This window comes from Crocodylus siamensis, chromosome 6, assembly GCF_052110815.1.
Source record: "Crocodylus siamensis isolate JL-2025a chromosome 6, ASM5211081v1, whole genome shotgun sequence".
NCBI lineage: Eukaryota > Metazoa > Chordata > Crocodylia > Crocodylidae > Crocodylus > Crocodylus siamensis.
In genome coordinates, this window is record NC_143400.1 from 3,622,424 (window position 1) to 3,646,992 (window position 24,569).

A 24,569-nucleotide genomic window follows, 5' to 3' on the forward strand; every position below is an offset into this window, starting at 1 on the left:
TCCAAGAAGCATGTGCTGTGGTCTCACAGGGCATCTATGGTGATTGCAGGTTAACTACCGGGGGCAGACTATTAATTTAATTCGAATGAGGAACCCATGGGGAGAAGTGGAGTGGACTGGACCCTGGAGTGACAAGTAAGGATTGATTTTAAGAGCAGGAAGAGAAAAATACCCCCTGATGCCATCTACATAAAATGTTTTCATGGTGTTTGCTTGAGAAAGTTGTGAGAACACAGGAATGAGAACACAGGTTGTGACAACACAGGTTACCACAGGCAACCACGTTATAACACTTCAAACCAATCAAGCTTCATCTCAAGTTTCTTTTTACCAAAGCAGTAGTACATGTAAGATTCTACAGCAGAGATCCATTGTGAAACTAAAAACAAACTGCTGAATGATAGCGTGACCAATCAAGATCATGTATCAGAAGCCAGTAACAGTAATATTTTTCATACTAAGTGACGTGAGCTGATTAGCTCTGTCTGTAATTGGTGTTGCTCCATTAAGCACTTGCACTCCCCCAAATTTGAAGAGTTATTCAAGCTTTCAGATTCATTGTATGTTTGATTTGTTTTGCCTTGCAGTTCTTCTGAGTGGAACTCAGTGGAGTCATCTGTGAGACAGCAGCTAATGGTCAAAATGGAAGATGGAGAGTTCTGGTAAGTAGAAAATGCGATGCGCTCTCCAAGTCAATTGGGATTCATGAGAGGAAGCTTAAAATGGGTTTTATACACACATACGCACCCCTGGATCTCAATGTTGTCTGAGATCAGTTCTGTATTTCTGTGAGACTTGACAAAAATGTCTTTGCATTCAAAAGCTTGTCTAACTTAATCCCAACTACATCATCAGTCCAATAAAAGAGATCACCTCAAAAAATCCTTGCCTCTCACATTTCTTGGGATTGGCATGTGGCTGCCCATAGTCATCTGATACAGGGAAAAATCACCAGAATAACTTGGGGCACTGACAGAAGTGATGTTTTGTCACATGATCAGCCACTGCAAGTGCTCTACAGCTGTGCACTGACAGGAAAGCATGGCTGCAGAGTGTTTTAAAAAATGCCCAATACATGAGGGTTCAGATGAAGGCACTCCAGAGCAGAGCACCTTCATTAAATTCTGTTAGTGTCTGCCTGGGGGTGGGCTGGTGCTGTCTTCAGGATGGGACAGGAGAGAGTTCTGTCTGGGGTTTGCCCAGGCTGCACTGGAGGGTGGGGCAGGTGGATTGGAGCCCCCTCCCCCCCATGGACCTCCAATCCACCTGCCTCCCCCACCACCATTCCAGCACAGGCTGGGCAAACCCCAGAACAGACTTCCCATCCAGAACAGACTTCCCATCCCTTGCTTTCTCCCCCTTCCCCTCCCATCCCAAGCCAACACCAGAGCTGAGAGAGGGGGTGGGGCTAGGGAAGAGGCTGCAGACACACAGCCTCTCTCAATCAGCTCCATCAGCTCCAAAGAGGAGCTTGATTCTCCATCCTCCCTACCCAACAGTGGACATTTGTTGGGTTGGGAGGGTCAGTCTAACTCGTGGTGCTTTCTGTAAAGCGCATAAATTAGACCAGGAAGCTGCATGTCTGTCAGCACCCTTGGTCTGTACTGCTGAAGGCTGTATCCCTCATGCCCCAGAACTGTGCTGACCTGCTGTACCAACTGGTGTAAATCAGGGTAGCAATGAAAGCGATGCAACCAGGCTGATTTATACTATCTGAGGATTTGGCCCTATAAAATTGGGTCCTATAAGATAATGAACAGTGCTACTATAGACTATCAACAATTATGAAAGCTTTTGAAACAGTTGGAAGGGTTGTGGGATTTGGAGGAAGCAATAAATCCAAAACAGTAAGGTCTTAATTTGTGTATAACCTACAAACAAGGGACAAAAGGCATGAATTGGCAAAGTGGTATAATGAAACAATGATTTCCATTCTTTGTGAGACTTTGGGAGCCTCCAGAAAGCCCAATCATTGAAAGCACCATGGGTTTTGGGAGAGATTTTTGTCCTGTGTGCATATATATTATTACCGACACCTAGGTTATTTTGCTGGACTTTTCTTCACAGGATGTCTTTCCAGGATTTTCTGAGAGAGTTCACCCGCCTGGAGATCTGTAACCTAACCCCAGATGCGCTGCAATCAGAGAGATATCGCAAGTGGAACACGGTGCTTTACGATGGCACTTGGCGGCGTGGGAGCACAGCTGGGGGCTGCAGGAACTTTCCAGGTAAGACCAGGCAACGTTGCATGTTGCTCTAACGTTGTAGCCCTTGCCCAGCTGGATGCCATAATTGTATCAAATTAGTCTGCCATTGGTTGTTAGAGCAGTTTATACTGAGATGTGACAATTTTTCCACCCCCCTGGGGGCCATGTTGTTAATTCACTGGCAACATGCTCTACACCAGAGCTGTCCAACTCATCTGGGACCCTGGCCTGGATCCAGACTGTTGGGCTTCTTGTGGGTGTGAGGGCTGATCCGGCATGAGGGCAGCTGCAGTGACCACTGCAGGCCTGGAGGATCTGCCAGCAGTGAGAGTGGTGGCCAGGACAGTGGGTCTGGGGCAACAGAAGTGAGCCAAACTTGCTACTAATGGCCATGTTTGTGGGGCCAAAGGGTTCTGAATTCTACAGCAGAGCATGGCCTCCCCAACTTTCAGTGCCTACCAGTAGCCCAGAGGGCTGGACAGAGAGTCTGTGTGCCAGATCTGGCCTGCAGGTCGTATGTTTGACACAGCTACTCTAGAGACCCAGGCCTGCGAAAAACTGGCAAGGAGAGTTTCCTTATTTTTTAATGGATACTTACTTTTATGGTTGATATGAAGCTATGAATAACTGTCAACACTTTGGTCATAAAGGTTGCCAGTCCATTACCGACCACCATATTCTTTAGTTTACTCCTTTCCGCTCCTGATCCCACTTTTCAGCCACATTCTGGATCAACCCTCAGTTTAAAATCCGGCTAGAAGAGATGGATGATGATGACAATAACTACGGGAAAGAGCAGGGCTGCAGTTTCCTCCTGGCACTCATGCAGAAGCATCGTCGCAAGGAACGGCGATTTGGGAAGGACATGGAGACCATTGGCTTTGCTGTCTACGAGGTAAATAAAAAGGCACTGCCACAATCCCTTTTCTCCAGAGTTCCCTGATCCAGGAATATCTGAAATTGCAGTTATGGGAATGCAGAAGATGATGGTTGAGTTGTCTTTCTCTTGTTGGCTGATAGAACATGAGATTCTTTGCAACTCACTGACTTTTATTTCTGTCTCTGCAGGTTCCTGCTGAGGTATGTATGACAATTCATTCAACAGATGCTCAGCATGGGTAATGTGCATTTAAATTATGCTTTCTGGCAAGGATAACATTGCATAACAGTTCCTAAATCAAGTGTATAGAGGGAAAATGCAAGTGTCTTGACCACTGTGCCTACAGAAGACATCTGGTTTCTTCCAAACCACGTTGGGCTTCAACTGCTGTCTGATGGGATGACTTGGTCTGTGTGTGTGTCTTTCTCTGGTAGCACATGGGCCAGCCAGCGGTCCACCTGAAACGAGAGTTCTTCTTGGCGAATGCTTCACGAGCTCGCTCAGAGCAGTTCATAAACCTTCGGGAAGTCAGCACACGCTTCACATTGCCTCCAGGAGAATATGTTGTTGTGCCTTCTACCTTTGAACCCAACAAGGAGGGAGATTTTGTCATCAGGTTCTTCTCTGAGAAAAAAGCTGGAACTGAGTAAGTCTCATGGCTTGTCTGAACCAGTAGTTAATTTCCAGGAATGGATCCCAGAAGCCAGTGAGATAAGGCACACTCAAGAGACGCCCATATGTGCTTGTCCTAAGGGATGCTGGCTTTCTGTAATATCAAGGCTCTTTCATAGGGCTGCTGTTCCAATGGGAGTCTGGGTTTTATTTAGGCATGTACTTAAAATATCAGTTTTTGCAGTCGCTGTGTGTCCTCAGAAAATGTATTTCTGTTTCTTAAAGAGGAATGTGACACACACCCATCTGTCCTAGACAGACTATAATTTCAGCCAGTGTGGCTGTAAAAGCTAGTATGCAAGAGAGACATGAAAGAGTTGATACAATGGATCACTGCAACCTCCAGATCCAAAGATCCTTTGATCTATCTCTCAGGGTTCATAAAGGTTTGGGATTTCCATGACATGTCTGAAGTGTGTCTTGCCCCCTTGAGGGCTGGTGGACAGCAATGATACATGTCTGCATGTCATGAACATACAGCATCTCTCTTGCCACATTTTCTTCTGTTGGGCGTCCGTGACCCTTCCAACCCAATATTTTCTTCATGGGCTTTCTGTCTGTCTTTCTGCAGGGAACTGGATGATAAAATCCAGGCTAACCTTCCAGATGAGGTAAGAATCCCTGGTTGTCCACAGATGTCTGCAAGAAAACAGGCTCCGGAATCCCCTTAAATGCTTAAGACCACTGAGAGTTCTTGTGCAATCACTTGTTTTTCTTCACAGCCCGTGGCTGCACTGACGTAGCTCCATTCATATATCTAATCGTAACAGGTTCCTCCCTCATACATACATTCTTCTCACCAGGAGTTTCATTATTTTACTTTCCTCCAGCAACAAGGTGCATGCCAGTGCTTGCCCTTGCCAGTAAAATAGCCAGATCTCAGTAGCTAATAATGGCATGTCTGCCTACACAGGGGTAAAGATTCATCTCGTTCAGTACCTTTACTCTATCCATATATTACGACTCCTCTCATTTGCTGAGGTTGGGTCAAGTAACCTGAGGCCTGAAAAAGCAGAAGGCTTGGGTTGAACTTTGATTTAGCAAAAGGCCTTAAAGTTTTACTGTCTTCAACTCCTGTGCTGTCTCTTTTCTCTGGGAGAACTGGACTTGTCTAAGTGATCTAGTTTAATGGTGACAGGGTTTTGCTAGAGTGACCAAATCTCACCTGAGCTCAGTAGACTTTCCTGCCTTGAGTAGGGGGGGCTGGACCTGATGATCTCTGAGGTCCCTTCCAGCCCCTAACTTCTATGAATCTATGAAACTCCTTCAGCGGCCACATGTATAATTTCCACTGCACAGCTACCCTAACTAGTATAAGGACAAGGCAAGTGGCAAGTGTAGGATTCAAATTAGAATCTGCTGCTTGACAGTGGTCAGCCACTAGGATCCATATTACTCGCCATGAAATCCTTACTGTTTCTATATTCTCCTACTCTGTCATCAACCACCAACAAATGTCCGTGCTGTATACACTTCCCTGCCACAAGCCTGTCCTGTGCTATCTATTCAGTTCTCTTGAAAAACAGCTGATCCAAATGTCAGCCCTGCCTTCCTAACTCTATTCTGTTTCCTCAGAAAGTGCTTTCTGAAAGTGAGATCGATGCGAGCTTCAAGCAACTTTTCAAGCAGCTTGCTGGAGCAGTACGTATTCTCTTCCATTCATGAAAGGGTAAAAGCCAGAACCAAGTGGAATACCTAGCTGCAGATATGATGGATTATCTGGCACGTGAGGTCTTTAGTCAAGACTGGATCTCTTTTACAAGATTTGCTATAGCTCAAACAGGAGTTGTGGGCTCAGTGCAGAAATTACTGAGGGATTCTGTACCCTACATTATATAGCTGGACTAGGTCCCTTCTGGCTTTATAAATTAAGATCTTATGGTAATTATTTCTAACAGAAATAGAATTTGGCCCGGGATGTTCTAGCCAAATTGAAATTTGACTGATTGCATTTTGCTGCCATAAAGGTCCTCCTGAAAGTTCAGCTGGACAGGGTATTGTTCACTCGTTCTCCTCACCTACCACATCAACTGATTAGCATGGCTGCATATCAGCCACAGGTAGCCCTCTGTGTAATTTGTGTATCATGTTAAGCACCTCAGGAATTAGCAGAGATACTACAACAATGTAAGATTTTATTTCTTCCTTTCTTGCAGGATATGGAGATCAGCGTCCAAGAACTGCAAACCATCCTTAACAGAATTATGAACAAGCGTAAGTATTGAAAAGGGAGCACCATGTAACTTGGTTGGCCCTGTTATCCTCACAGTCTGAATTTGATGTTTCATGCCCAGCCATCTACAATTTAGGGGTGTTTATACACATGCTTCAGAAGTGTGTGTGTGGGGGGGGGGGAAGGAGCTTTAATTAGAGCAGGTCCAAGAGCCACTCTAATTAAAGCACTCAGAGCATCACATGTAACAGTATCCCTGTGCTGAAAAATGGTGGCGGGGCACTTTAATTAAAACTCATCAAATGAGCTTTAGTTAAAGCATGCCGGCAGGCATTTTTCAGCAGGGGGCCTCTGATACATGTGCTGCTGGAGCCTGCTGGAGTGCAGTAATTGCCACGCTTCAGCAGACTTGATTGCTTGAGTCTGCTCTGATGCACTGTAATTAAAACAAGTTGGAGCAGCCTTGTTGCATGTGTATAGGTGCCTGGGGTACTGCAGGGAGCCGTGCTTTGTTGAAGCAATATCAGGAATCTGATGCTCTCATTCTGCTGGCTGCTGCTGAGGCAACCAAGATACCTGTTTCTGAGTGTTACCATTCTACCACTACATAAATTCATGACTGTATCCGTGCTGTGCTGGCAGAGGACGTAAATTCAAACGATTGCCTCTGTCCAACATAAGATTTATAGTCTTAAAGGACATTTAGTAGAAGAATCTGGTACAGTGGGGTTTTGTAGCATCATGTTTGTAACATGGGAACTCTGATCTCATATTTGCCACCTCTTTGCTCTCAACTGCAGATAAAGATCTCCGGACCAAAGGGTTCAGTATTGAGTCATGTCGGAGTATGGTGAACCTCATGGACGTATCCTCTTTCTGTTTCTTTGTTGTGTAGAAGTGCCTCCAATGCTCCCTTGGTTCAATTTGGGACAGAGTCCCAATGCATGTAAGATGCCAGACCGCAATGAATAAAGGTGACATGGTTATTAAAGTGCCAGTATCTAGTGAGGATGTCTTCTTAGTTCTTAGGTGGGATGGGAGGGAAAGAGTAATGTCTTGCACATCCTTCTCCTTAACCATTTCCCCCCAAATAGCGAGATGGAAATGGAAAACTAGGTCTGGTGGAATTCAACATCCTCTGGACCAAAATTAGAAATTACTTGGTAGGTGAAGTTGCTCGCAGTCCTCTCCTCTTGCTTCCTCCAGCTTATCTATATCATTGGCAGAATTTCCAGCATGGTCTAGAAATAATTTGGTACCAGCACTGATGATTTGACACTGCTTGCTTTATCTAGACTTTTGTTAGTCATGTCAACCACAGTGCATCACCTTTGTACATTTTCAGTGGCGCTTGTAACTCTCTCTCTTTACACTCTGAGAGACCAATGACCACATTCCAAGAGCACCATTTGTCCTTTCACTGGCCTTTCTTCTTTTGTTTCCCCTTTAAGGCTGTCTTCAGGAAATTTGATTTAGACAAGTCTGGAAGCATGAGCGCCTATGAGATGCGAATGGCACTAGAGTCTGCAGGTAATTCAGAACACTTTATGCTGATGTGAATCTACTCTCTTCTGTTTGATTCAGTTGCCAGTTACCTCAATCTTGTTGTGACACTTGACACCAAATACCACTTTTACCCTTTATTCCAAAAGCATTTGAGAGCTGCTGACTGGTTTCTCCAGCCAGCCATCTTTAGAAAATGATTGTGTAGTTTAGCAGAGGTTCCAGATCTGAGCAAAGTCAAGGAAGAGAGTTCCAGTAAGATCCATGATGATTCAACTTTGTTTTTTTATACAGTTGAAGGAAGTGTTAGGGTGCTGTGTGCAAGGTCTGAGGCTCCCTCTTGTGGCCATATTGAAAACAAAAGTAGATGCTCATCCTGGGAGCTGTCCTACACTTGAGAACAGAGCTCCATCCTATGGTCTATCCTGTCTGCAGCAGTATCCCATCTAAGCTGCTTCAGACACCCTATAGTTGTTTACTAATACAGCTGTTGGCTCCCAAAACATCTGGCAGTAGAAAGGGGTAAGTGTAGATAAGGCCTAGATCTCCGTGTACATACAGAACCTTCCAAAAGAGCTCTATATGCTTTGCTTCTTACCTTTGTTCTTAAAAGTAGTCAGTGGTTTTCCTTTTTTAACTTGCTTGGTTAGTTTTACCAAAATACTTCCATGTTTCAACAGGCTTTAAACTGAACAAGAAATTGTATGAACTCATCATCACCCGCTATTCAGAGCCTGACTTGGCTATTGACTTTGACAACTTTGTCTGCTGCTTGGTGCGACTTGAAACCATGTTCCGTGAGTACAATGGGTTTCTTAAGCTTTCTCGTAATCTTCCCCTCTTAGCTGCTTGTTTTTGATCCCACATGAAAGACTTTGATTGTGGCACTTTCTATTTGGGCTCTTTAGGGAAGCACAATCCAGCTGGACACCAGACTCCAACATGCTCACTATTATACTCTTCATGTGCCATGTGCCATGTCTTGGACTATGGGTATTAAGGCCCCACTACCAAATGACTCCTTTAGCACTGATGTTGACCATGTTCCTGACAGCACAGATATGCTTTGTATTGGCACTGCTCAGACCCTGATGGCTGATGATGGGCAGAATAGTTAATAACTGTTGTAAAACTGGACTCGGCAGACCATTAAGGTTGGTTCCAGGAGACCACTGGATGGCAGAAGGCAGGGTTTATAACCAGGGCACAGTTCTTTATTGAAGAGATTTGCTAATATAAACATTTGTTAGTGATTTTATTGCCAATTCCAGTACCATAGTTTATTATTTTCTCCCTCCTGCTTCACCTTCCTCTCTGCTCCAGTTGTATCTAGATTTAAAAGAGACTGGACTTATTTCTGCTTTGTTTGATGTTATGTGTGGGTTTCAGCCATTGGATTCTGATGCAGTGGAAAATTAAAACAGAAACAGATGGGGAATTAATGTTTTCCATTGAAAAAAACCTGCTGAGGTGGCAGCTCTGCCAGTCAGGACAGAATGCAGTGATATAACTTGCTGGAGGAGTTCTGCAAATGGTCCAGAGGCTTAAATCCTTCCCCAAAGTTCAATGGGTCATTGCTGTTGTGAATCCATCAGAGTTGAGGGTGGCAGGTTGCCAGGGGGGTTCAAGTCAGTCTGATGCTGGTCTGCGCTTTGTTTAAAAGCCTGTCTTTTCCTGCTCAGCAGTATACCATTACGGGCTTAGAGCTTCCCACTGCTGGGAGCTCCACTGCTGCCTACATGCAACTAAGAGCCCAAATGAATTTTCCGGTTGGCTGCATTCAATCAAGCACAGCTTTACAATGTCCTTGAAGAACTTTCTTGGCAATGAGGCTTCCTCTTCTCTTGCTGCAGTTCTTACACAGAAGCCGTGGGGTGTTCATGCATCATCCCGCAGATCCCTGCATCACAGTTGGGCTTTCATTATTACTGCCTTGTGGGATGTGCTGCCAGCATGTTGTATTTCAATTAATGAAATATTTATAACACATTTTTGTTTCCTGCTCTGTCAACACAGGGTGTTTCCAAGCTCTGGACACGGATAATGATGGAATTGTTACTTTTGACTTACTTAAGGTACATTTTGCCAATCCCCATTGGTCTAAGTTTCCTGTACTCCTCGTAGCTAACTTCTGGGATAGAGGGTGGCCTCACTCTCATTCATTGTCTGAACCATAAGAACTGTAATTCCAGTTCTCTGTGGGTTCAGCAGCCACAGAGATGGTGCTTAAGGCATGTTACTACAGCTCACTGACATGAGGACTTGCTCTGGACTTTGGGTGCAGCCTTCCCCAGTCAGTTCAGTCACTCGCTCAGGCTGGGGACTCTGATGTCACTGAGTGTGATCTTGGCCACATCGCTCCCTTTTGGGCCACTGACACAGCCTCAGTCACATAAGCCTGATGGGTTGTAAGGCCCAGGTTGACTTTGGACACATTTCACCACAAAGAGGGAGGGAGGGTTTAAACCCACTGGCTGGAGAGTTAGGACTCTTGACTTCTGTCCCAGCTGTCACTCAATTGTGGCCAAAGAGCCACGCTCCACTTTTTTGTCCCAAAAAATAATGGGTGCTTTCTTCACATGGGGCATTCAAAGCCTATTGCATTTAAAGCTGGTGTTTTGTGCAGATGAACAAAAAAAACCCATTGTTAATAAATCTTTGTCTCAAACCAGTTTGTCCCCTACACACTTCCACAAACTATCACCATTTTTAATACAAACCAGGAGGCTTAACAGGTTCCTTTGATTTATTTTTATGCCAGCATTGCTGTGCCATCAGCAATCTCCTCATTTGGGGAATGATCCAGAAACCAGGGTAGTTAATAGAAGCTTTTCTGCTTGTGGAGTTTCTTGGAGATGACCTAGGTTCTTTTTTTCTCTCCTGTCTCTCCCTGACAGTGGTTACAACTGACCATGTTTGCTTGAAGAAGGAAAGGGAGCCCTTCCACTCAGCCATTCAGCCTTTCTTCATCACACAACCTCAGCTGCAAGTGCCTTTGTGTTGGGATAAAGGGGGGTTGTCTTCTCCTCACCACCTCTCCCTGCTGCCTTCAGAAGCCTTGCTGGGGATTGGGAGACCTCACCCCATGGCCCCCACAGCTGCATGGAAGATTGACTCTTTTCAGCTCCTCCCCTTTTATCCGATTGCCTTGTCCTGGGAACCTGCCCTCAGGCAGCTCAAACCGCTGGTTTTTCATTTTTCAGCATAAGTTTTAAGCAAGGAAAAGACTGCCAGATGCAGTGCCAAAGCCATGAATGGGCCTTCCCGCTTGGTTAGGTGCCCCTGTCCTTTTTGAAGGAATCAGGATGTCTGCCAAGGACGGTGAGTCTCTCATACTGGCCTCAGCTGTAGAGTCTCCCAAGAGACTTGACCTTCTGGAGGTCAAGGTTTCTTGGCTCCTTCTCTGCTTTTTGGATTCCCCCCGCCCCCCTTCCTCGTTGCCAAGGGTCTAATGACAGTGCTAAATATTATGATTTGCTGAGGAAGCCTGTTTTTCCCTTCCTGTCCTGGAGTTTCTGTACCTTGCTCCCCATCTGCCTAAGAACTTCCTCTTCAAGACATGGGCAGTTGATCAAACTGTAATGAGTTAGGTAGCAGATCTTTAGTGCAGAGTAGCTGATGTGAGGAGACTGTCTGTCTTTTCCAGGTTTTACCCCATGGTAAATGATAGCTAAACTGGTATAGCTTACCCCAGATGGAACAGGGCTATACAGTTCCTTGTTTGGCCTTTACTTTCCAGGATAGGAACAGGCAGTTACCATGCACCCGCTTCACTGTCTGTAACTCCAGCCGCTGCCTCATAGTCTGTAAATTCCTCATGATAGATCCCAGCAGTGCAGGAGCTGCATTCACAGCTTTCCCAACTCCTTTTACATCTGAGAATACTCCTAAGAGAAGGACAGATAGAGCCTGGGAAGACCTCTCACATCACAAGAGTGCTATGGAAAAACATGCACATCTTGCAACCTGCCTTGGATTTCTTGTACCTCAAGCTTGCAATAGCCAAACAGTCCTTTCTGCTGCACCCTCTACCCTTCAATTGCACTCCCATGGCACAAACACTCCCCAGAGCCCTCTCTTACCAGGAGCTCAAACTCTTCTTGTCTTTTGCTAAGTTGGTTTTTTTTTTGCCATATTCCTATATATGATGGACAGGGATTACCAGGTGGCTTGCTTGCTTCTTCCCATGTAGCCAGGTGTGTCGGTATCAGGGATTATGAGACACACATATAGTGAATACTGTTTCATTTTTGTATTGTATAAAATGACTGTTTTAATGCCAAAAATAAATTTTAAAAGTACTACTAAAACAAAACCATTGGTTGTCTGTGGGCTTCCCCCCCCCCCCCCCCCGTTTTCTTCCTGCTCCTTTGCAAAATTTTGCATTTTTTCATTTTGGATAGTTTCCTCTGGGTGCATTCCCAAAGCCCAGTATGAAGCAAAACATCCGCCCTCTACAGCAAAGTTTCCTCAATTCAATCTAGACATGTTTATGGGCCAACATCTGGATCAGCAATAACAGTAATTTAACTAGACTTTTTAAAAAAAAAATTGAGAGTGGGGGCTTACCACTCACACTGAAAATATAATATTTATAAATATTTATAAATACAATAAATCCAATCTTACCTTCTGATTATGCCACAAGCAAGCAGGGTTATCATGAGACACTAAGACAGTTACAGCTGAACTGTGACAGTGTGTACCAGATGAAGTTCCTCCCCCACAGTGAATAACTTGGGAGACGGAAAATGGGCTAATTTGGAACAAGCCGTTATTGTAACAGAACGAACATTTTGTGCACGTTTTATTTTATTGAAGCTTCAGAAAGAGATTAATCATAAACAAATCTTAGTTTCAGAGGCCGGGGATTTGGGATGTTGTTGCCAAGTAAGATTGTTAAGTAAGTTTCAACAGCTGAACATTTTGTAGATGCCAGTGCCAAGTTGGCAGACTGATTGAACAGTCACACAACTCAACTGGCTCTTTGACATGAACAGCGATTCTCAACCAGGGTGACATGGCACCCTGGGGGCCCTGAAGATCATTTCAAGGGTGCTGTGGGATGCTATGCAATGTTAGCACTAAGTATGCAGGCATAATTCACAAGATAAACCCAGGGAGCATGTCCATATATGCAAGTACATGCAGTTGCAGCAGCTCAAATAGCAGGGGGGCAAATTTGTGCCAGAGATTTGTGCCTCAGCACATGTGCCTGAACATGCACTTTGGTGCAGAGCAAATTATGCCACTTAGGACAAACTGCCTAGCTCCTCCTGGGTCTTCATCCAGGGGGGAGCTAGAGGCTCACCCATGCTGGCCCCAGCAGTATAAAAAGCTGCCCTAGCGAGCAACACAGGGCTACTTGTCCTCAGGAGCTTCTGAGGCCTGGCCAGTTGGTATCTGGGGACACTAGTCCCTTGTGCCAGCTGGACTGGTGAAGCAGCCCTAACCTAGACAGACCCCTGCCCCCTCTACGCACTGCAGCAGTTTGGCAGTGGGGGCTGCTGCCTAGCTGTGACCTGCTGCCTCCTATGACAGCATCTGCCCCCTTGGACCTGCAGTTCCATGGCTGCATGCCTGCCAGACCCAGACAGGGACCGCGCGGCTGCCTGGGCTGCGCTATGGACACTGCAGCGGAGCCACCTGCACCTCTGGGCCAGATGCCAGCAGGCTGTGGCTGCACAGCTGGCCTTCGGGTGGCACTGCTGTCATGTCTTGTGGTAGCCCCACTCTGCCATCCAGGCAACTACTGCCCAGAAGATGTGCTCCTTGCAGTGGCCCACTTTGAGCTACCAATACTGTTCTTCCAGCCCCAATTGGCTAAGAGGTCAGCCACCTTGTCTGGCCTCCAGTTGGGTCCCCGTGCTGGCCCTGGGCAGGTTCCTCTGCCCAGGTCCCGCCACTTGCCTCACTAGCAGAAATCCTGGGTTTCCCTGTTTAAAAATCGCAAATTCTCCAATTAAAAAACCCCCAAATTCTCTCATTGAAGTACCCAAAATCTGTGTTCTTTCACAATTAAAACGCCACTATATCTAGAGATATCAGTTAGGCAATGCCTTACTGATATATTCACAGTTTTAAGGCAATTTGGAAGCCTACCAGTGCCTCTATCATCATTATAAAACAAATTCTAAAGGTCTAAACACTTTGGCATTTGCTCCTTGCTTTTTATCATAGAAAAATCAGAGCTGCCTCTCCCCTCTTGCTCAGGGACTGGGCTAGGCAAGCCCCTTCCCTTCCAAACTGGCCTCCCCCTGCACAGGCTGCTCTAGAGGAACAGGGGGGCTCTGGAGACCTCTCCTACCTGGAGCTCTCCCCCATCCCTGACCCCTTGTGGGGTGCCTCTTGTGGCATCTCAAACTGCTTTGAGGTGCTGCAACAGGCACATGCTCACTCATCTGGATGCATCCAGGTTTAAAAAAGGAAGTCGTAGCATCTAAAACATCCTGTCCTGATGTGGCCTTGCCGAGTTCTCTGCAACATAAGAATTACTCTAGTGTTTTCTAGAGTCACAGAATGAGTAGAAACAAAAAGCTGGCATCTTCTGATGGGAACCCAGAGTCTAACAAGGTGGAGAACCACTGGACTACAGCCCTGCATGCCTTTTTCTCTTTGAAAACATTTATAGAAAGTGACTTAGGAATCTTGGTAAGGGGTGTAATGATGTATTAGATTTCAGTTTCTTGGAGCTAGACACTCTGGTTCAGATGTACAGTATTCAAGACCTCTTATCTGTGGCTCTTAACTGTTCAGGTTTCCCTCGCTTTATGCTGGTTCTATATGCATGAATCCGCTCTTATCCAATGACCCTTTTTATACCAAAAATTCATTATATGCAAGGTAAATTCACCCTTATGCAATCGGTATGGTAGAAGCCCCGCAGTCAGCTGCTTTGTGCGGTGCATTGTGGGAGTGACACATCAAATTATAGTCTCCTATGTGGATCTGCACTCCTTGCTCGTTTGTGACATGCATTTCTGTAGTTGCCATCACCATTATGGTATCCTGCTTATCTCCCATCCCTCTCCCTGGTGATTTGGAGTCTGATACTGAAGACCCTTCACCACCCTCTCTCCACACCAACTAAACATTCACCACCACCCTGTGCTTGTGTGTACTGTCTGCTGTTGGCGAGTACCAAAATTGTCTTGTAGAAGTGGGTCCAGGGGTCAGTACAGTCAAGGTCTTGTAATATATCCTTATTTGTTATACTGTAAACCGGGTTCCCTTCATGCGAATTCGAGTTATGCGCTATTTTCCAGGAACGCATAAAGCGAGGGAAACCTATACCATTTAACAATACAGCTTTGTGCAATATTTTTTTAATCTTGTATTACCTTGTGCTCTCTGCTACCCTTCATTTCAAGATGACTGCGGCCTTTTATAAACAACGTTTAATCTTTATGTGAGGTTGTATTTCCTCTGTTTCCAGGGAGTGTAATGTAAGTGAGGTCACCCATACTTTGCATTCAGCAGTAGAGAGAGTCAACTCCAGAAACTCCAGCTACTTGCCCTGCTGTTGTACTTCCTTCGAATTCTTGGTATTGGCTGCAACATGAACCTGATCCTTTGTACTTTTAATCTCCATGCAGAATTTCTACTTCATAAAACTTTTTAATAGGTAGGTAAGATGTGGATTCCCAGCATGTGCCAGTTGTATAACCAGCATTTGTCCGCTGGAAGTACCTCCTGCTTGCTCTAACGAGGAATTTTCAGTCCCAATAAGAGGACAATACCAGGGTAGAGAGGCACCTGGTAAAGTAACTAAATTAAGAGAGATGTAAGCTTTTGTGAGCCTGACCTTAACTGCCAAATAATTAGCCAGTATGGTTAAGTGAAACTTTAGTTTTCAGGTCATTAACTGTCCCAGAGATGACAAGGCTTCGAATCAGGGGTTCAGAATGAAAACAGAGACCATAGGAGAAGACCTAAAACCAGCCTTTCATTTAGTCTGGAGCACTGATGGTCTTTCCCCACAACCCATTACAAAAACAGAGAGCATCCACAAAACACCAACAGGAAATGTTTACAGTGGGGCAATAGTGACAAAAAACTGGGTCTTACCTTTCCTTCTGAAGACAGCAAGGCTTGATGTCATTCTTTTATTTCTTCTGGATGAATTATTGAAACTCCAGAAGCTGCTGTCCTGTGCTCTTATAAGCATGGTAATCTCAATGACCAATCACCTTGGTTGGATGATATTTCCAGACACTGCACTAAAAAAGCAACCGCACGACCTTTGAAATAAATGCTGATTAAGCAGGAAGGCACTGAAGTTTGTTTGCTGATGATGTTATGTCTTGGCTTCACAGGATGGCCTTTGTAAGGCACTGGGATACCACCTTGTTCTCCTGGGCAAAGGGGGCCTTGCCAGCTCCTTTAGTGGTGCTTTCTGAGAAATTATCATACCCAGATCAGGTAAGCAGTATTGCCAGTCTCTGAAAAGACTTTATTTAATACTGAGGTTGTGACCCAGTCTTAGCCTAGGATAAGAAACAGCCTAAAAGACATTGTGTCAGGAAAATAATTTCATATTGCCATCAGACAGCACATCCTCCTTTTTTGGCAGAGACAGGTTTATTGCTGAAACACCCATCACCTCGCCTTGCTGACAATCGGCCACTTGAGACATTTCAATCTGGTTTTCGTTTCAGGTCATAGCTCTGAGGTAGGTCTCAAGAGAGTCTCCTGCTTAATTTACACCTCCTGACTCCCGTGCTTATTAGGCTGTTGTCCTCCTGTTTGATCCACCAGGATCTGTTCCACCATCCACCGTAACTGAATTCTGCTTGTTCGTGGTGGCTCCACGTCTGTTCCTGTCCTTCTGCTCCTGCCACATCTCATTACAATGCACCAGAGGGCTCCCTTGGACAGTACTTCCTTTTCAGAACAGACATCCAGTATTTTGTAGTCTGCACTATTAGCGTTAAGCAGGTGCACGGCTTCGTTAGTCTCTCCTGACGCACTTGCTGTGTCCCTCTTTCCCAGCTGTCCCCTTCTGAACTCCAGCTCAGTATTTAAGAGGAGAATCCTGAATTTTATCAAAGCCTGACCAGATCAAACTTTGCTCCTTATATGTAAACAGCACCGTATGTAGGCTCCTAGTGGCGCTAGGCAAGCTTTTAGTATCAGCCCCCCTCCCACTTTTCCCAGAGATAATGACAATAATAATTTTTTAAAAGATCATTTTCTGTCCAGGCTCTGGGCAGCCGCTCGGTTCACCCATGCCTGCATCCAGCCCTGTACGTAAATACTTTCTAGACACCCTACGTGCACGTGACTATATGCCTTTGTCGTAAAAGCACCTGTTCCTCAGAAGTGGGATTTTTGAGACACAAACACGCACTTGAAACTATACAGATTTCTTCATGCTCAAGCAGCAAAAAGTGGATTTAATGTTTTTAAGTGGATTTAATTCTCGCCTCCTCGAGCACCTGGATTAAGACATGTCCGCGGATGGAATGCAGGCCAGCAGTGGTGTTTGCCCCCAAAACAGATAGTAGAAAGACATTGGTGTTTAAGCCAGTGGCTCTTCAATGTAATCTTCCTGGCACGGGAGCAGCCTGCTGGAGGAGGCTCAGGGTGGAAGAGCTGTGGAAAATCAACACATCTCGTCAATGTACCCTATGTTCCCTGTACACGGGGTGGCACAAAGAGCCAGACCCCCAGGATCCCCATCCTGCAAGAACCTGCCAATACAGGCGAGTTAACAGTTGCCCCCTCCTCAGCTGCAACTGCCCCCACCAACGGCCTGGAGCCCGACTGCCCCGCCCCGCTGCAATGCCACCTCCCAGCAGGTGCCATCACTACACCTGCCCCTACCCCACAGCTTCCCTCCAGCTCCCCAGGGACTCATGTCCCCGTAACTGCCCCCGGCCTGGGCTCTTCCTCACGTTTCCCTTCATACGACTGTCCCCTCCCCCAGAGCCACCCTCGTCCAACTGCCCCCGCCCACGGAAGGCGGGGCCTCCGGCGCTTTCCCGCCTTTTCGCAACGCCCCGCCCACCGCGCGGTAGCCCCACCCCCCGCTTCGGCGTCTCAGAGGAAGCCCCGCCCCGCGCCCTCTTTCCCCCGACTGGCTCCCCGAAACAACCGCTTCTGCGGTCCCGGGGGAGAAGCCCCGCCTCCCGGCGCGGAAGTGACGTGCAGTGGCGGGTGTTTCGCCTGTGGACGGGCCGGCGCGGGGCCGCCATGGGGCTGGTGTCGGCTGAGGAAGTGCTGGACGAGCTGGGTGTCTTCGAGCTGCGCTGCGAGGGGGACGAGGTGCCCGGGAAGCGTGAGTGCGGCGGAGGCTGTGCGGGGGGCCGGAAGTCGGAGGGTACCGGAAGTGGCCGGGGGGGGCTCAGGGTGGCCTGGAGGGAGGCAGGAGTTGCACGGGTGGGATGGAGAGAAGGAGTGTGTGGGGAGTGGGGGGCAGAGGTGCCTGGAAGTGCCTCGCGTTGGAGGGGGAACTGTGGGGGGGCCGGGCGGGCCTGCAGTGCTGGAAGGGAGAGGTGCCAGGAGCGGAGGGGAGAAGAATCTGAGGGGAGAGCACTGCAGCTGGGGTAACTGGGGTAACAGGGTGGAGGAAGCTGGTGATGGGGTGGTGGCAGGTGGGGTGTTGTGGTGCCACCCCTCTGCCAGGGGCTGCCCCCACCCCATCACCCTCGCAGCCTCAGACTGAAAGCAAGGAGTGCGGGCAATTGTTGGGGGGAGGTAAGCAGCGAGTGCTGTACCTTGTTCTCTGCAGTTGCCATCTCCTGTAGTTCATGCCCCCCTCAGGCTTGTCGTGCCAGGTTGGTTTGTGGGCCGGGGTGGAGCTGGGGGGGATCTGCAATGAAAGACATGAAAGAGGGTGGCTCAGTCTTCCTCGTCTCTGTCCCAACCCGCTTCGCCGGTGGCGTCTGCCCAGTTGTCCTGTGCAAACTCATCTGTGCCCATGTCTTCATAGACTTCATAGACATTAGGGCTGGAAGAGACCTCGGGAGATCATCGAGTCCCACCCCCCCCCACCCAAAGGGCAGAAGTCAGCAAGGGTCACAGGATCCCAGTAAGATAAGCATCCAATTTTCTCTTGAAGGTGTTCAGTGTAGGTGCTTGAACCACCTCCGCTGGCAGACTGTTCCAGACCTTGGGGGCTCGGACAGTAAAAAAAATTCTTCCTTGTGTCCAGCCTGAAATGGTCTTGTAGTTTTTAACCATTCCACCTTGTCATCCCTTGGGGCGCTCTGGTGAACAAACGTTCCCCCAGATCCTGTTGGTCACCCCTGATAAACTTATAGGTGGCCATCAGGTCACCCCTGAGCCTGTGCTTTTCCAAGGCTAAAGAGCCCCATGGCTCTCAGCCTGTTGTCGTAAGATCTGCTTTCCTGACCTCTGATCATGCGCGTGGCTCTTCTCTGGACTCTCTCAAGCTTCTCCACATCCTTTTTGAATTGTGGAGCCCAAAACTGGACGCAGTACTCCAGCTGCGGCCTCACCAAGGCCGAGTACAACGGGAGAATGACGACCCGGGATTTGCTCGAGAAGCATCTATGGATGCACGCCAGCGTTTTGGTCACTCTACTAGCCGCAGCATCACATTGCAGGCTCATGTTCATCTTGTGGTCAACAATGACCCCAAGTCTCTTTCTTCCGTAGTGCTAGCCAGTGTAGCACTGCCAAGCCTATAAGGATGCTGCAGGGTTTTCTTCCCAAGGTGGAGAACCTTGCATTTTTCAATGTTAAACGCCATCAGGTTCTCATCCGCCCGTTTCCTGAGCCTGTCCAGGTCAGCCTGGATCACCCGCCTGTCTTCTGGTGTGGATGCTTTGCCCCAAAGTTTGGTGTCATCGGCGAACTTCGCCAGTCCACTTCTGACTCCAATCACCACATCATTAATGAAGATGTTGAACAATATGGGTCTAAGGACAACCTTGCGGGACCCCACTGGTCACAGGACACCATGATGAATGACTTCCATTAATTACAACCCTCTGGGTCTGACTGTGGAGCCAATTTTCCAGCCGGCAGATCATGGTGGAGCCAAGGCCACAATTAGCCAGTTTCGGCCAAGAGGTGATCATGGGATACCAGATCAAAGGCTTTTTTGGAGTAAAGATAGATGACATCAATCTCTTCTCCCTTATCCAGGTGATAGGTCACCTGGTCGTAGAAGGAAATGCGACTGGTCAAGCAAGACCTACCCGCAGCTAACCCATGCTGGCTATCCCTCAGGATGTTGGCGTCAGCCAGTCCATTAAGGATGGCCTCTTTTTAATAAACTTTTCTGAGATCTTCCCCGAGATAGAAGTCAGGCTGATGGGCCTATAGTTAGCTGGATCCACTTTCCTCCCTTTCTTGAAGATAGACACCACATTGTCCTTCTTCCAGTCTTCGGGCACTACACCAGAGTGCCAGGAGCTCTCGAAGATCCATACCAGAGGCTGGGCTATGATGCTTGCCAGCAACTGGAGTACCCTGGGGTGTAGATTATCAGGGCCGGCTGACTTGAAGATATCCAGCCTCTCAAGGTGTTCCTTCATGAGGTCAGCATTGATGGAGGGCAGGGGATTTCCCTCACCTGGACCTCCCTGTCCCGTAGCAGGCATGGGCGTCCCATGGGACTGATGAAAGATTGACGCAAAGTACCCATTTAATAGGTTGCCTTTTTCCTGGGCGTCAGTTGTCAGTTGCCCCATCTGGTTCAGCAGGGTCCAATGTTGCCCTTGCTTTTCCTCCGGCTCCCCACATATCTGAAAAAGGACTTTTTATTGTCCTTGATGCTTGAAGCTAGTTGGAGTTTAGTTGCTGCCTTGGCTTTCCTGGTTTGCTTCCTGCAGGACCAGATCAGTGCAGAATAATCCTCCTTGGAGGCGACTCCCATCCTCCATCCTTTGTAGGCCTTTTTTTATAGCCTCAGGAGGTCTGCTAGGTCTCTGGAGAGCCAGGGGGGCTGCTGTGCCCTCTTGCTGCCTTTCCTCTGAGAGGAAATAGACTTAGCTTGCGCATTAAGGATCACTCCCTTGAGGAGTAACCACTCTTCTTGAACTCCCCTCTTCCTGGGGTCATGGTCCCTTAGGGCCTGACTGACAAGCCTCCTGAGCTTGTCAAAGTTGGCTTTTCTGAAGTCAAGGATTTTCATGTTGCTGACTGACTTGCCAGCTTTACGGCGGATGGTGAAGGTGATCAGCTCGTGGTCGCTGTCACCCAGCTTCCCATCAATCACTAGGTCGCCGATTAGGTCGTCCCCCGTAGCCAGTACCAGGTCGAGCAGCGCTTTGTCTCTCATTGGCCCATAGACTTCTTGAGTCAGGTAGAGGTCATCTATGTATGAGAGGAAGCTTTGCGACCACTCGGATTTTGCTGAGTGATCCTCCCACGAGATGTCCGGGTAATTAAAGTCACCCATGACAACCATGGCCCTGGAGCATGCAGCCTCAGCCAGTTCCCTGGCGAACTCCTGGTCAAGCTCAGGACTTTGGGTGGGAGGTCTGTAGTAGACTCCCACCGTTGTGTCCCTTGTGCCATGTTCCCCACGGATTGTAACCCAGAAGGTCTCCAGTCGTCCACCCTGGTCACCAACATCAGCTTGCAGGGACGCATAGCTTTCCTTAACGGAGAGAGCTACACCCCCGCCCCTTTTGTCTACACGATTCCTCCTGTACAGGGTACAACCATCTATACCTGTGGTCCAGTCATGGGTGGAGTCCCACCAGGTCTCCGTTATCCCTATGACATCATAATTATTTGCATTGAGCAGGAGGACGAGTTCCTCCTGCTTATTCCCCAAGCATTCCTCCTGGCATTTGTATATAGGCAGGCAAGTGTCCCCTTGGGCTCTTGCCTTGCCTGCAGATTGTACCAGGGCTGGGAGAGGGGTGGGCTCCCTTAAGTGCCTTGGCCTGCTGGCTTTGCAAGGGTTGCTCAGCAGGCCAGCAGTGGTGGTAGTTCCCAGTACCCCGGCGGGCTTAGTTTAAAGCCCGGTGGAGCAGGCCAGCCAGCCTGGCTGAGAAGAGCCTCCTCCCCAGGGGAGAGAGGTGGAGGCTGTCTCTTCCCAGCAGCTCGTTGCCTCTTTCGCCAAAGAGCGGGCTGTGGTCGTGGAAGCCAAAACCTTCCCGATGACACCAGCACCATAGTCAACCAAAGACTACATGGATCTTCCTCTCCTTCCTCAGCCTATAGCCTGAGACTGGGAGGATCGACAAGAACACCACCTGTGCCCCCAGACCCTTAGCCCCACTCCCAAATCCCTGTAGCGCCTCATGACCCAGCTGGGAGTGCTTGGAGCCGTGTCATTGGTGCCCACGTGAATAAGGATCGTAGGATAGTGGTCTGTGGGAGCTTAGGGATCCTCTCTGCAATGTCCCGGATGCGGGCCCCTGGGAAGCAGCAGACTTCCTGGTCTAAGGGGTCGGGGCGGCAGATTGCCCCCTCAGTGCCCCGCAGGATAGAGTCTCCCACAACGAACACCTTATGTTTTGTCTTGGGGAGAGCGGGGGCAGTAGCTGCAGTTGGGCCTGTGTTGCCTGCGGGAGCTGGCAACTTGGCAGGCTTTGCTGGAGCAACAAGAGGTGCGTACTTGTGGCTAATCTCTGGCGGGGCAGGGGCCTTGGTGTGGCAGGCCTTAGGACCCTTGACCTCCTTGATCGTCCCTTGTCCTGGAGGGAGACAGCGGTCTACCCTCTGACTCCCAGGGGAGAAGGGCCTGGCAGTAGGAGTCTATCTCCTGCTCACAGTCCCTGATGGCGCGCAGTCTCTGGACTGCGGCCTGGAGCTGGCTACGGCTGGGACTGTCTACCCTGGGGGGTTCGCAGGCAAGGTCTCGGGCCCTCCTGCGCCCCATCCTGCGCAAACTCTGTGCTAACTCACACACCGGCAGACGAGCGCGCCTGCTTGCGCAGCCTGTTTGCGTGGCTCCCTGGGGGGCTGGGTGAAGTAGGGACCTGGGTGGGGCTTGACCCGGCCCAGCTCCACTCGGCCGCCTCCTCCCGCTCACTGAGGGGTCAGCCCCCTCTCGCCACAGGCCCCGCTCGCCTCTGACTTTGCTGTGGGTCGGCGGGGAGCTCTGTGGCTGCTGGGGGGCTTCTGGGGGGGCTTTGGGCTTTCACCCGTGTGTCTCTCGCTGCTCCGGAGCCTAACTGGGGCTTTTTTTGCTGTTGGCGGGCCCTTGTAAACTGCGCACATGTGCAGTGGGCCTGCTGTCAGGGAAGCTGCTCTTGGGCAAGGGGGACCCTGCCCTACTGGAGGGGGACTGGTGAGTACCCTCCCACCTCTCTCTCCCTGCCCTTTAACACCTCTCTCCTTGCAGTGGTGGAGCTATGTGCCACGCACAGGCTCACGGCGGGTGACTTGGCCAACGAGTTAATCGCCTTCTGTACAAGTAAAGAGCATGGAGGACTTCTCACTTTGGATTTCCTGACCATCTTTGAACATGAGGTGAGGATGAGGGGAGGTTGTCTCAGACTTCACATCCCTGAAGGATGATTCTTCTACTCTGTTCAGCAATGGGGAGGTCTCTCCTGGAGTCCTGTGTCCAGTTCTGGGTCCTGCCCTTCAAAGCAGAGGGGGACGGATTGGAAGGAATCCAGACCAGGTTGACAAAAATGATCAGAGGCTGGGTATTGCAGAGCAGAAAAAGCTCTGGGGAGGCCCCTAGTGGCAAGAAGGGGGCGGCTCAGCTGCCAGTTACCAGGGCAGCAAGAGTCCCAGGTGCTGGTTGCTAGGACAACTGCTGGGGAGCCAGCTGACAGGAAGGGGCAGGGCCTGGCCCTTCTTAAGCCCCATGTGGGAGGCCAGGAGGGCAGTTCCCCTTTGGCGGCCAAGGGAGGGGGAGCTCGGCCAGTACAGACAGAGGGGAGAAGCCTGATGGCATGAACATCCCCTGACTGCTGCTATGGGTTGGGGTATTTCCCGGTAGGGATTGAATGTTGTTTGGCCGGACGGTTTAGCTTTTTATGTTATAGCCCGGGGGCTCTGTGTTTTTGTGTTTGCTGTTTTGACCAGAGGACCGAGTGAGGCTATTAGGGGCTGGAGGAGGCCTCATAGAAGTTCCACGGTAGCGTGGGGACCTTGGCACCAGAGAGGGCGTAGCATTTGGAGTTCAGTGACCCTAGCCTCAGAGCAAGGGGGGGCGGTGAGAAGCCCCTGAGAGAAGGCCAAATCACAGCAGGGCCCAGGTCGAAACCACGTCGGTACCATCTGCGAGGCTTGGGCTGCAGTGTAGGGGAGGAAAAGGAGCTCCAGATAGGGCGTGCTAAGTGGGCAGCCTCCCGCTAACTGCATCAAGCAGTCAAGTCAGAGTAAGGCATGGCAGGTGAGTAAGCAGGCGGTTGCCCCATAACAAGAATGCGGAGTCACCAATAGAAAGGCTCCAGTAGCAATACTCCTGTCACACCAGGAGACGGGACTGATGAGGACAGGCAGGAAGATGGGACGGGGATCTAATCACAGTCCGTAAGAACCTGGAGGGATGTGACGGAGAAGATGGAGATAGGCTTTTCTCCGTGGCCATAGGGGACAGAACTAGGAGTAATGGCCTCAAGCTGTAGCAGGGGACATTGAGGCTGGAGATTAGGAGGGGCTTTCTGAACAGGTTAGCAACTATTTAGAAAAACTGGATGTATGCAAGTCCAGGGGCCAGATGGGATGCGCCCGAGGGTGCTGAGGGAGTTGGCTGATGTGACTGCAGAGCCAGTGGCTATCATTCAAAACTCGTGGCTATCAGTAGAGATCCTGGGTGATTGGAAAAGGGCAAACATACTGTCCATATTTAAGAAAGGGAAAAAGGAGGATCCAGGGAACTATGGACCCAAGAGCCTCACCTCAGTCCCTGGAAAAATAATGGAGCAGGTCCTCAAGGAATTCATTCCTAAGCACTTGGAGGAGAAGAAGGTGTTTAGGAACAGTCAGCTTGGATTCACCAGGGACAAGTCATGCCTGATCAACCTGATTGCCTTCTATGGTGAGGTGACTTCTCTGTGGATGTGCGGAGACCAGTGGATGTGGTCTACCTTGATTTTTAGTAAGGCTCTTAATATGGGCTCCCACAACATACTCACAGGCAAGCTAAGGAAATGTGGGCTGGATGAATGGACTGTAAGGTGGATAGAAAACTGGCTGGATCATTGATCTCAGAAAGCAGTAGTGAATGGCTTGATGTCTAGTTAGCAGT

General features: G+C 48.8%; 2 protein-coding genes across 5 annotated transcripts in view; both read left to right on the forward strand.

Annotated features, from left to right (window-relative positions):
• Positions 1-11,744, forward strand: part of CAPN1 (calpain 1) — a 40,934-nt gene extending 29,190 nt beyond the window's left edge. For all 4 annotated transcript variants that reach the window (XM_090054976.1, XM_090054977.1, XM_090054978.1 and 1 more), the window contains 15 exons: positions 50-135; positions 588-662; positions 2,068-2,228; positions 2,927-3,102; positions 3,276-3,287; positions 3,522-3,733; positions 4,331-4,370; positions 5,335-5,400; positions 5,916-5,973; positions 6,733-6,797; positions 7,027-7,095; positions 7,384-7,462; positions 8,116-8,232; positions 9,452-9,510; positions 10,333-11,744. In XM_090054976.1, the coding sequence (XP_089911102.1) occupies positions 50-135; positions 588-662; positions 2,068-2,228; positions 2,927-3,102; positions 3,276-3,287; positions 3,522-3,733; positions 4,331-4,370; positions 5,335-5,400; positions 5,916-5,973; positions 6,733-6,797; positions 7,027-7,095; positions 7,384-7,462; positions 8,116-8,232; positions 9,452-9,510; positions 10,333-10,359 (1,302 nt within the window). In that variant the 3' untranslated portion in view covers positions 10,360-11,744. The remainder of the gene's footprint in view (positions 1-49; positions 136-587; positions 663-2,067; positions 2,229-2,926; positions 3,103-3,275; positions 3,288-3,521; positions 3,734-4,330; positions 4,371-5,334; positions 5,401-5,915; positions 5,974-6,732; positions 6,798-7,026; positions 7,096-7,383; positions 7,463-8,115; positions 8,233-9,451; positions 9,511-10,332) is intronic.
• A 5,727-nt stretch (positions 11,745-17,471) lies between these two features.
• The window catches only part of POLA2 (DNA polymerase alpha 2, accessory subunit), a 44,662-nt gene continuing 37,564 nt past the window's right edge, over positions 17,472-24,569 (forward strand). The window contains exons 1-2 of the mRNA XM_090054955.1: positions 17,472-17,714; positions 22,707-22,834. Of these exons, the coding sequence (XP_089911081.1) occupies positions 17,630-17,714; positions 22,707-22,834 (213 nt within the window). The 5' untranslated portion in view covers positions 17,472-17,629. The remainder of the gene's footprint in view (positions 17,715-22,706; positions 22,835-24,569) is intronic.